The sequence below is a fragment of the Piliocolobus tephrosceles genome, chromosome 2 (assembly GCF_002776525.5).
Source record: "Piliocolobus tephrosceles isolate RC106 chromosome 2, ASM277652v3, whole genome shotgun sequence".
NCBI lineage: Eukaryota > Metazoa > Chordata > Mammalia > Primates > Cercopithecidae > Piliocolobus > Piliocolobus tephrosceles.
The window spans coordinates 184,560,333-184,572,747 of NC_045435.1; the positions used below are offsets into that span (position 1 = coordinate 184,560,333).

General features: G+C 38.9%; 1 protein-coding gene across 3 annotated transcripts in view; it reads left to right on the forward strand.

Moving 5' to 3' along the window:
- The window catches only part of LPP (LIM domain containing preferred translocation partner in lipoma), a 751,777-nt gene that overhangs the window by 601,584 nt on the left and 137,778 nt on the right, over positions 1-12,415 (forward strand). For all 3 annotated transcript variants that reach the window (XM_026455659.2, XM_026455658.2, XM_026455660.1), the window contains one exon: positions 5,676-5,845. In XM_026455659.2, coding sequence (XP_026311444.1) covers positions 5,676-5,845 — 170 coding nt within the window. The remainder of the gene's footprint in view (positions 1-5,675; positions 5,846-12,415) is intronic.

Sequence of the window (12,415 nt, forward strand, 5' to 3'; positions counted from 1 at the left end):
GTCTGTCCCCAAACTGTTTTGCATGCAGATGAAACCTGTTTGGGCGATACTTGTCAGCTTTTATTCTGACAAGCAGGACAGAAATAGGCACCCCCGGAACACTGAGTTTGACTTGACTCAACATAGAATCACCTGGAGAGTTTTAAAAGTTTCTCTCCTGTAATATCCTACCCCCAGACCAATGAAATCAGAATCTTTGGAGTTGGGAACCAGGGATCAAGATTTTCTTTTAAGTTTCCTAGATGATTGCAATCTACAGGCAAGATTGAGTCACTGTCCTAGAATATAAGCAGTTTAAGAAACAAGTTGTCTATTATTACATGCCTCAATACTACAGAGTCCATGAAATAAAAGCTTTGGTCATAAGAAAATGCCACCATCCTAGAGCCTTCAGTTAACATCATATGGGCCTGTCATATAAAGAATGCAAACTCATTCTGTTATCTTTTTGTGCCTTCAGTGGAAGATCATTTCTAAATCAGCTTAATGGAAACCGTGCTTCAGGAAAATAACTTCAGTAGCCATATGCAGGATAAATTGGAGCAGGTTTTGTTTCTAGGAATACGTTGCCATCATTTCACTACCCTTATATAATCTTATTGATTCAACTTTTAGAACCAAGACTTTTTTCAGAATATATTGAAGAATGTGCTTAATGGGAATGCTGATATATCATACAATTGGCATATAGAGCTTCAGTTCATTATCATATTTAAAGGTACAATATCAATTTTGCTTGTGCTTAAAATGTCTATTATAATTTAAGTAGCAAGGAAGACATGAAGACAAATGTGACCTGGCTTGATGTCTGCCCATATTTAATACTTTACATTTGATGGTGAATAATGGGAAAGTTTGGGAGTATGTCATCCCCAGTCACCATGGCATCAACTCCCAAAATGGCTATGGACAGCTTTGGTCCTGCCTCAAAACAAGCACTGCTTGCAAAAGAGGATCTGTGGCTTATTTTTATCAGTTGTGTAGTGATCACAGGAAAAACATTTTAAATAAAAAGTTTATTTTGCCATCATGAAAGAAACAAATTCATGTTACCAAAAGAGAAAATAAATATGACAAGCCAGCCCGGTGCAGCAGTTCATGCCTGTAATCCTGGCACCTTGGGAGGCCAAGGTTGAAGGACTGCATGAGCCCAGGAGCTTGAGACCAGCCTGGGAAGCACAGCAAGACCCTATCTCTATAGGAAAAAATTAAACATTAGCTGGGCTTGGTGGCATGTGCCTATAGTCCCAGCTACTGGTGGCAAGGGCTGAGGGAGGAGGATCACTTGAGCCCAGGAGTTCAAGGGTATAGTGAGCCATGATTGCACTATTGCTTTCCAGCCTGGGCAACAGAATGAGATCCTGTAAAAAAAAAAAAAAAAAAAAAAAAAACTTGAAAACCCATATCACACTATTCTACTTCCCTTGTTCAACCTCTAGATTTGCCTGGAATGCCACTCTTCACCTATGCCATTCATAAAAATGACTTGTTAAAATTCTAACTCTTCAGATTAGCTCCATTACTAAGGCTTCTGTAAAGCCTTTCTGTTGGTAAGAGGAAGTAAATCAGAGATATCAGACCAATCAGGAAGCCATTGCAATAGCCCTTGAAAGGAAGTGTGATTAGGTAGTAGGTGTGTGGTGGAAAGCAGGCATTTCCAAGACATTGCTGAGGTTGCTATAGATGGGAGAGCGGAGGTGAAAGATAAGAATTGATGGCTGAATCTAGAGTCAATACAAAACAATATATAAAATAAGTAATAATATATAAACACCCTTTTTTGTTTTGTTTGGAAATCTTAATTCACTGACAAAGTTCGCCATAGGCTGCCGACCCTCTGTCATAGGATCTTTTGATTGACTGTGCTCAGCATTGCCGGCCGGCTCTTCACACCAGCCCTGGGTCTGAGCTAATCGACTGTGTTTCCTTCATGCTCCAATGCCTTGAAGTTTGGTACCATTCTCCTGGTTTCTCTTGTTTAAAAGTGCCGAGATGCTTGTCTAAAAGATGGGCGTTAAGATTGTGGTGTGCTTTTAATAATGTGTGATGTAAGTCCCTCTAGAGGCAAGCATACACTATGCTTGAGTAACTTTCTCTCCGTTCTGAATCTCTCCCTAAAGGACATAGTTTGTAAATGTTTGTTCATGTGAAAAGGAAAGATTCGGGTACCTTTTCTGTCCTGCTGATGTGTGGGGCTATTTTTATTTTTTGCTCTTTGCTCTTTTTCTGTACTTGCGATTTAAAGGTGCCAGACTGGTCGCCCTCAAGGCTGGTGTCCCCAGTGTATACCAAGAATAGAAAAAATAATGAGAGGCAGCAGAACTGGCTATGTCTGGGTCCAGCATATTAGGCTGACCCACTCTGGAGGAATATTCTCCAAAGCATAAAATAGATCATTCCTTAGGAATACAGTCCATCTGTTTTCATAGCTGAGAAGGCAAAACCATGTCATGCCATCACAGAGCCACTGCATTGTTTTGGTATCCAAGCCATAGTCACTCATTCTCTCTGTGAGGGAAAACTAGAATGTGTTTCCCTCTTCCACCTTTACCTGTCAAAATTCCAACCTTGAAGGTTGGGCTCAAATGCTTCTTTCTCCACAAAACCTTTCCTGAGCCCCGGCGAATGTGGTTTTCCTTCCACATTCCGTAGCACTTGCTTCTAAGACGTGTGACATGCTTTGTCATGTGACTATTGCATGTAGGTTGTCTTGACTGGGAGAGGCACTGATATTGCTGAATTCATTTTTGTATATCACACAGAAGCAGAACATAGTCGTGGGCAAGAGTAGATACTTGAGGTTGAATAGATGGACCATTTCAAAGCTTATCTTTTCAGCCTGACCTTTAAGGCTTTGCTCTGGCCATTCCCTCTAAATCAGTGATTGAAGTTTGCTCCCAGATCCTCATGGTTAGCTATCAAACTCTCCATAAGCCATGTAGGCCCAGGTTCTTGGATTCCAGGTATTACACTTTGGACATCATAGTCTGAATCAAAATTGCTGCTTTAGCTGCCTAGTCGACTGCCATTACCAGTAGTTTAATATTTAATGAGAACTACTTTGGGGAGGGGAGGACGTGTGGTCCACAGATCCCTGATAGCCCCTCGTGTACTCCGTAGTGAATCTGCTTGACACCTAGAAAAGGAAAGAGTAATGTAGAAAAAGGATTTTGTTGACTTGCCTGCATTTAACAAATGTGAAATGTAAAATTACAGCTTTCACAGGAATCTAATATGCTTTTAATAATCATATGGATTGGTAATCCATTTACTCCTAATCCCTAATTTGTTTTCTGCAATGAAATGTTGTCAAAAGGTGGCATGAAGCTGTTAGAATTTAAGCACAATTTTCAAACATAGCACAGTTTTTTGTGTGTGTGGTTTTGGTTTTTTTCCTTTTCAGAATAATTACAAAAATAGTGCCATATGAAATAGTTTTGTTACGGTTGGCAGGAAAGTCCAAAATGTCATCTCATAACAAAAACAAGTACAAGTTCAGTCTTGGATAAAAACTTTTAAAGTCTGCCACAAATACTATACAAAACTTTTTCATCAAATGTCAAGACTGTGGTATTAACTTTATAATGATATCAACTGTAGTGGTGACAGCTTAGTTTCCAATACTTTAACTCTTTTTCCAGCACTTCATAATTCTTTTTTTTCTTTCTTTTCTTTTCTTTTTTGTTTTTTTTTTTTTTTGTTTTTGTTTTTGTTTTTGTTTTGTTTTTTTGAGAGAGAGTCTCACTCTGTCCCCCCGGCTGAAGTGCAATGGTGCCATCTCGGCTCAGTGCACTGCCTCCCAGGTTCAAGCGATTCTCCTGCCTCAGCCTCCTGAGTAGCTGTGGTTACAGGCACGCACCACCACGGCCAGCTAGTTTTTGTATTTTTCATAGAGACGGGATTTCACCATCTTGACCAGGCTGGTCTTGAACACCTGACCTCAGGTGATCCGCCCACCTCGGCCTCCCAAAGTGCTGGGATTGCAGGCATGAGCCACCACACCCAGCCTTCATATTTCTTATTCCTTAGGAAAAAAAAAAAAAAACTTAAGGTGTATACTTTGGGTTATATTTAAAGTCGCATTCAAATCCCACAACAGGATATAAAGAAATACTTTTCAGAGCCAAATACAGCCGGAGAGAATTAGAAATAAATGTACCTTTTTTTCTCTCAAGTTGAAACATCTAGCCCTCCCAAGTTTGAGTGTGAAATGGCTGTCAATCCAATGTGATGGACTGCTGAAAGCAGTCTTCGGTGACAAGTCTCTCCATGATGCTCCCTCACGTCAGATCTGTGTTAATCCTGATGCACAGAACTGGGAATAGGCACTATAGCATAGTGGTTAAGAGCACAGATGCTGAAGTTAGACTGCTTAGACTGGAAGTTAGTTAACCATTTGTGTGACTCAGTTTCCTCATCTGTAAAATAGGCATAATAACAGTACCTGCATATACATCGTTGTGAATATGGAATGAATTATTTTATCTAAAGCCCCTAGAAAAACGTCTGACGTATGTGAAGCACTGCATTTGCTATACCTTATCTATCAAAGCCTACAGCTTCTGACTGACATTCCCAGTGTTCTATAACTATTAGATAGAACTTTTTTTAACTTAGTAGAAACAAAGACTAAGAAAGGAAACTAGATGTGGACCTGACGTCTGGGTCAAGATTCCCATGATGGAGGCAGATAGAGATATGGATGCCAACCAGCATAATGCCTCTCACTGATATAAATATTTGTCTGAATTTATATTTTATTGTTATTATTTAAAGCTTACGACAGATTTTAAAAACTGAAACCTGATGTCCATATGCAGGCCAGATGCCACATTAATCAATTGAAGAATGCTGGAGCTTTGCAGAATACTCGTTGCATGAACAACGAGAACTGTGGCCCTGAGAGACTCAAAACCCTACAGTATATGAAACTATGGCAGGATGTGTGGATGTTCAAAGGAATACCAGACTTGGAAGCAACGTTCACTGAATTTTGATGTGTTAAAGGGTGTCAAGTCCAAGAGAGAGATAAGGTCTCAGAAGACAGAACTAGAACCATGGGGTAAGCAGTTAGAATAAGGAAGCGTTATGGCTCGATAGGAGAAAGAATCTTGTAGCCATCAAAGCGATCTAGAAATTAAAGGACTGCCACGTAATCTGCCTGTCACAGAGGGCTGGCTGCAGAGGTTTTACAATCAGGGCTTTTGTAGAGGAACTAAAATTTGAGTTTGGAACTAGTTATCCTATATTCTAACTGAAAGTGTAGAATCTGCAAGAAGAAAGGTTCTTACGTACTGTTTTATAGATTGTGCCTTCCACTCCAAACATCCTGAGTCATGTTCCTTTTATACTTGCATGTGAGATGAGAGTCAGAGCACTGACCTCAAAGCCAGCGACCAGGTTCTACTGTTCCTTTCTGCAAGAACTTAGACTGTGAGACTCAACCTCCTCATCTGCTTAATGGAAAATCCCCACCATGCCAATCTTGCAGAGGATAGGGGTGGCTGTACTGGTCATCTTGCTGGGGTAATGGGGTAATAGTACTAGGGTAACGATGGCAGGTGTGGTGGTTCTGTTGCCACTGGTGTTATGAACCTGCTCTCTCCTCCACTTTGGCTTTAGCAGAACTGAAGTGCTCTTTGGTGTGTTCTTATCAAACCCTTTTTTTTTTCCAGGCCGCTGTGCTCGGTGTGGAGAAAACGTAGTTGGGGAAGGTACAGGATGCACTGCCATGGATCAGGTCTTCCACGTGGATTGTTTTACCTGCATCATCTGCAACAACAAGCTCCGAGGGCAGCCGTTCTATGCTGTGGAAAAGAAAGCATACTGCGAGCCCTGCTACATTGTAAGTTCCAGATTTGTTCCTCAAACGCTTTGCAAAGATGTCTTCTGTGGCTGAATGGCGGTCACTCCACATGGAATATAGCCATCAGATCTTTACTTCTTCCTAGACTTCAAAATGTGTGTGGTGTGTGTATGCGTGCGTGCGTAAATTAGCATATTGTAATTTTTTTCTACACATCCCCCATTCATATGCAATCAGAAAGGTGTATGAGCGTGGGATTGCCCTTCAGTTACTGGTCTGCTGGGAAGATCATTAGCCTGTGGCTTTCAAGCATGTATGTACAAGCTAAAATTTTCTTTCTTGAAGCATCAGAAAGCTTTCCAAGTAGCTGACTCACACCTCTTATAAGATCTCACCCTACATTTGAAGTGCCCAGTATTTTCAGGGAAACTTTACAGAATCTCTGGACTTGTCAGTCCTCTTCCAGAATACTGGGCCCTTTGAGTCACTTTTTATCTACCAAAATGTTTCTTCCCCCTCTTATCCAACAGGTGCAATGATGTAAACAGGGGAACTGTTTTTTATAAAGCACCTTAGAGAGAAATGAACAATAATGCTGACTGAGCTAATCATTGTTTTCTTTTATTACAGAACACAAAACTATATTTTAATAATATTCCTGGGTAACTAAAAAATTCTCAGTCATGTTACCTTAGAGTTTTTGCAATACTCCTTACTTAATCTACCTATTAAACTATTCTCTGTTAGAGTAACTTGATGAATGAACACAGGCTTTTTTCATCTAACGTAGTTTCTTTGCTATCCTTCAGCATGATTTTAATCTTTGGTTTAACACATGTTGATGGGAAAAGCAGTGTTTTTATTTGTTTGTTATATAAACCCACAAAACAGTCATGGTTTGTCTGTCAGTGCCCAGGGATTTCAACATAAAAGAAACCTTGGTTTCTTCACCAAGGTATTGGGAGTCATACTTGGCTTTACAAGGTTCACATTTATTGAAGACTTTTTGGGCCTGGTTGGTATTTTCCTATAACTTGGCAGCTCTAACTCATTGTAACCTTGGGGTCTGTAGCACAGATCTGAAAGTTCGTCAAGATTAAGACTTTGTAGGATTAAATGTGGCTTTGCATCTGTCTTAGGTTCAATTTTATTTCATTTTCTTTCCAAAGGTAACTTAAACACATGTAACATCATTTCTTTCCAAAGGTAACTTAAACACATGTAGAGCCACACAGTGGTAGAGTTGGAAAAAAAAAAAAAACCTTAAAATCATTTGCGTAATTACCCTCTTTAGCAAGGAGAATGCCAAGACATGGAGAGGAGGAAAGTGACTTCATATGACCTATCGTTAGTGTCAGAACCAAGGCTGCATTCCGTTATTCACACTCCACAGTCTTAGATTCTTTGCAGATGCTACGTGGTTTTCGTTTTCCTAAACAAAAACCATGTACAAACATATTATCAAAATAGACACAAGGGTTATAAAATAACACAGTCATTACCCCAGTACTATTACCCCATTACCCCAGCAAGATGACCAGTACAGCCACCCCTATCCTCTGCAAGATTGGCATGGTGGGGATTTTCCATTAATCAGCTGAGGAGGTTGAGTCTCACCATCTAAGTTCTTGCAGAAAGAAACAGTAGAACTCGGTCACTGGCTTTGAGGTCAGTGCTCTGACTCTCATCTCACATGCAAGTATAAAAGGAACATGACTCAGGATGTTTGGAGTGGAAGGCACAATCTATAAAACAGTACAGAAGAGCCTTTCTTCTTGGAGATTCTACACATTCAGTGGAGGAGAGAGCAGGTTCATAACAGTACATAACAGTAATGTACTGTTGACCTGGAAGGAGCAATTATGCATAAGGGAAAGTCTAGTAAACAAAGACTTACCTCTTTAGAATATAAGAATATTTCAAATATCACCCTTTGAAATCTGTATTGAAAAAAGAAAGGAATTACATAATTCCTTGCCTCTTGAAACAGACCAAACTGGGTGTCATTCACAATGGCTTGGGACCACATCTATGAAATTATTTATTGCCATAAGCCCTAAGGTAGTGATGTTGGCAGAGTGTGTACAGGCACCCAGGATTGTCCTTACACCAAGTAAATACATACTGCTGTGTTATTTTATAGCTCTTGTGTCTATTTTTTATCCCCTTTTGACTCCATAGTTGATTTTTGCTACTTTAATGATGCTACTGTGGCAGCCTTCTTCAGTTGTTTTGTTTCAACCCTTGTTAGCTAGAAATCATATAGACAGTATTGGGAAACAATGTAACAGGGTGGGAAGAACATGAGTTTGAATTTGGTTCCATCATTTAATGCTTCTTCTCCTTGGGAAAATTATTTATTCTTTCTAAGTATTAGTTGCCTCATCTATATAATGGGGACGATGGCAATTATTTTCCCCAAAGGCTCATGAAGAAGAAATGAGACAATCCTTGTAAAGCACACTGGGCCTCTTCAGGGAAAGTAGTGGAATAAATGTTATTCTGGGATTAACTTTAATGAAGTTTCTGGACCTGTTTAATATTTCTGAATGTGGGAACCTTACATGTGCAGTGAAATTCACTGGGCTTTAGGAAATTATTATAACCTCTCAGACATACTCCTCCCGTTTGTACATGTTTGCTTGCTTTTCTGAGTGTGTAACAAAACTGGAGAAGGTCTAATCTGACTAAATAATAGGTTTCTGTAGTGTGTGGGTTCAAGTTTCTATCTCCATTGCAGGCATAGGATGGGTCTCTGTGATTCTGTAGGATGCCAGCCTCTTCTTCTTTGGTTTGTTGTTACTCTACTATGCTTATGACAAGGAAAACTATCTGGGAGATGTTTAATGACATACTTGGAAGAGCTGGGTGAATTCAAATAATGGAAATTCTAACCATTTTTTTTTTTTTTTTACTTCTTTTCCTCATAAGAACATTTAATCAAGGTTTTTCTTTAATGAGATCTATTTGTGGTGACTCTAAAATGTAATTTAATTCTTACCAGAATTCAGTTAAGCTTTACTCAAAGACCCTTGTTCAGTATTGATTCGAGTTCAGCACAGCTCTCAAGCCCTCAGATGGATGTATCAGAACTTTAATTTCTTCTGAACTTTTATAAGTCCAATAGGCTGCATACTAGAAGTGTATGGAGGTTGAGGAAACTGGGCAAATGAAATAAAACAAGTTTGCTTTGAAGATAGTTTGCATTAAGGAGGATCCTAGAACTGTGCGTCTCTCTTGGAACCAAAGGCCTTAGAACCGGAGGCATTTTCTGTGTGATCCAGCAAAACTGCCTTTGGTTACACTGTTGAAAACTGATGTCTAAAAGGTATTCCATACAAACCAGAGCAAACCTAATCCTTGGCCATCAGTCAGTGTGCTTTTTTTTGTTTTTTAATTGATGGAATGAGAATATTCAAGATGGGGGCTTAATTATTTTTGTATAAGGACCACCATGTTTGATACTCTGAGTTCAGGAATGAGACCAATCTAATATAAATTAAATTTACTTCTGCCTAAATTGGTTGTTGATCAACTTAAGATCCTATTAAAATGAAATATTTACATGATTTTGAGGGAAAATGCACCAGCAATGTCTTCAGCTTTGGTTCAATGATTTTTAATATTTTCCCGTGGTTTATTGAGTTTATTCTTAATCCTGGTGCTTAAGTAGGTATGATTAAATAGTCTGATTCAGTATAGCATTGTAATTCTCTTTAATCATTTTACATATTTTGTTTTCTATTTTTTATTAACCTAATACAAATGTTCATATAGTTTTGCATTGTTAGTATTCATTTTTAGCTTTTTATCTGTTTAGTTTTACATTTAGATTACACACTTCATTTTAAAACCATTTGCCAGTCAAAAGATATTGTGTGTTTTGCAGTCTTTTAGAATTGTAAACAACATGCCTTATAGTTAATAAAAACTTTATTTTTTATTTTGAATTACATCCTTAGCATAAATTCTTTGATTTATATTACCAAATCAAATTTAATCTGGAGGACTTTTGTGTTACCTTGCTAGATTTCTTTAGAAATATTTTTCTAGGCCGGGCGCGGTGGCTCAAGCCTGTAATCCCAGCACTTTGAGAGGCCGAGATGGGCGGATCACGAGGTCAGGAGATCGAGACCATCCTGGCTAACACGGTGAAACCCCGTCTTTAGTAAAAAATACAAAAAACTAGCCGGGAGAGGTGGCGGGCGCCTGTAGTCCCAGCTACTCGGGAGGCTGAGGCAGGAGAATGGCATGAACCCGGGAGGCGGAGCTTGCAGTGAGCCGAGATCGGGCCACGGTACTCCAGCCTGGGCGACAGAGCGAGACTCCGTCTCAAAAAAACAAACAAAAAAAGAAATATTTTTCTAATTTATAGAACCATCAATAATAATGAAACATATATGTTAAATAATGAAACATATATGTTAAAATGCAATCTATCCCCTATGGGAGAAGTTTATTTATATTTTTTGAACAAATGTAATAAGCACATTATGTCATAGTTATTTTAGGTTTCTGTAATTATTAGCAAAATCAATGAGATGCTTTTCTTCTTTGCTGATATGTCTCTTGAAAGCCTAGTTTTGGTTATTCTTATATATTTGAATATGTAAACAGATTAAAATAAAGATCACTAAAGCTTTGTTGGGAAGTGATATAAATAGAATGTATTTATCTTAATTCTAGCTCTCCTGGTGTGACCTTGGGTAAATCATTTAGCTCCTGAGTATTGGTGTCCTCATTTATGAAAGGGAGATATTAATTTCTTCCATGTCTTCAAAGATAAGGAATAAGCAGTTGTGATATTTTGTATACATGAAATTATTTACCTATATTAATATAAGTACTTAATCTGATTAATAGCATTTTTATCATTGCTTTTTTTTCCATTTAGTATAATATGATACAATATAGAAACCATCTAAATCTGGGGCAATTTCTTGGCTGTAGTTGCTATGGAACTACCGAAATAAATAAATGTCATGGAAGGAATATAAGGACACATATTAGAAGAAGAGGTTCATGCTTTGCTTAAGAAGATTTTTTATGTTGGTATGAATATGAAAGGCAGCAACAATGCCTCCTGCTTATGTACCCTTCTGCACATAAAGAGACAGCCTTACACATAAGTATAGTTTTAGAAAAAGAATTGCTGTTTTATTTCTAGCATTACCAAGGAGTCTGGGCCTAGGGACAAAGTGCATCCGAAAATCTCAGCAATGTCTGTTTACGAAGTGGCAGCCAAGGCTCCTCCCCTAAACCAGCGCTTTCACTCACAGTGGACGGAATCCAGGTCCTAACTCTCTGACTGCGGAAGGTGGTGCAGACTTTTCACTAGAGTTGAAATCCAAATGATTAAAGGGCCTCTGGAAATAGGAGGCCAACTCCACAGGAGACTAAACACTTCAAGGTACCTGAAACTTGGCGCATTAGTGACCAACACACTAGCAGCCTTTTGCTCCCTTATGTCACCAAATGGCTACAGTTAAAACATTCTAACTTTTCAGCCGCATTAAGAGGTAGTTTTTGTACCTCTGCAGGAAAGCTGTTCTTTTATATACTCAATTCCTCTTAATAAAATGTTTTAAAAGCACTTATGGCCAGTGCTTTATGTGGATGTTGGAAAAGGAAGTAAGAGTTTGGACAACACCTGAAAAATCCACATGAACTTTCTTCCTTTTTTTCTAATTGCCTACTTCTGCTCTCTCACCTCCAAGGAGTGTTTGTCTGTGCCTCTTGTCTCTCTTTCTGTCTCACACAACACACACACATACACACACACACACACACACACACTTTCTTCTTGACGTTACATCATCATTTCACCAGAACTCTCCCAGGAAGGAGAAAAATGGTTCAAGAAAGGGAAAAATGTGTCAAGCACTCTCTTGAGAGGTTAAGCCTGTTACCCACTGGGAATAGTTATCTCTTCCATTCACACAGCCCCTTCCGTTTTCTAATGCTACCGAGCATCTGTGATTGCACGCTGTCAGGCCTAGCAGATCCTTGTGAAATAGATAATGGGGAGACTATTAGTCTCATTTTACAAATGTGGCTCTGATGTTTTCAAAGTAAATGACAAAACAAAGATTAAAAACAGCTTTTATAATTTGCACTTTATTGCTTGGCCCCTGCTAACATCTGTGCTAACATTCAGCAACTAAGTTCTTATGTATTTATGTATTTATTTATTTTTTGTATTTTTTATTTTATTTTATTTTATTTTTTATTATACTTTAAGTTCTAGGGTACATGTGCATAACGTGCAGGTTACATATGTATACATGTGCCATGTTGGTGTGCTGCACCCATCAACTCGTCAGCACCCATCAATTCATCATTTATATCAGGTATAACTCCCCAATGCAATCCCTCCCCCCTCCCCCCTCCCCATGATAGGCCCCAGTGTGTGATGTTCCCCTTCCCGAGTCCAAGTGAGCTCATTGTTCAGTTCCCACCTATGAGTGAGAACATGCGGTGTTTGGTTTTCTCTTCTTGTGATAGTTTGCTAAGAATGATGGTTTCCAGCTGCATCCATGTCCCTACAAAGGACGCAAACTCATCCTTTTTTATGGCTGCATAGTATTCCATGGTGTATATGTGCCACTT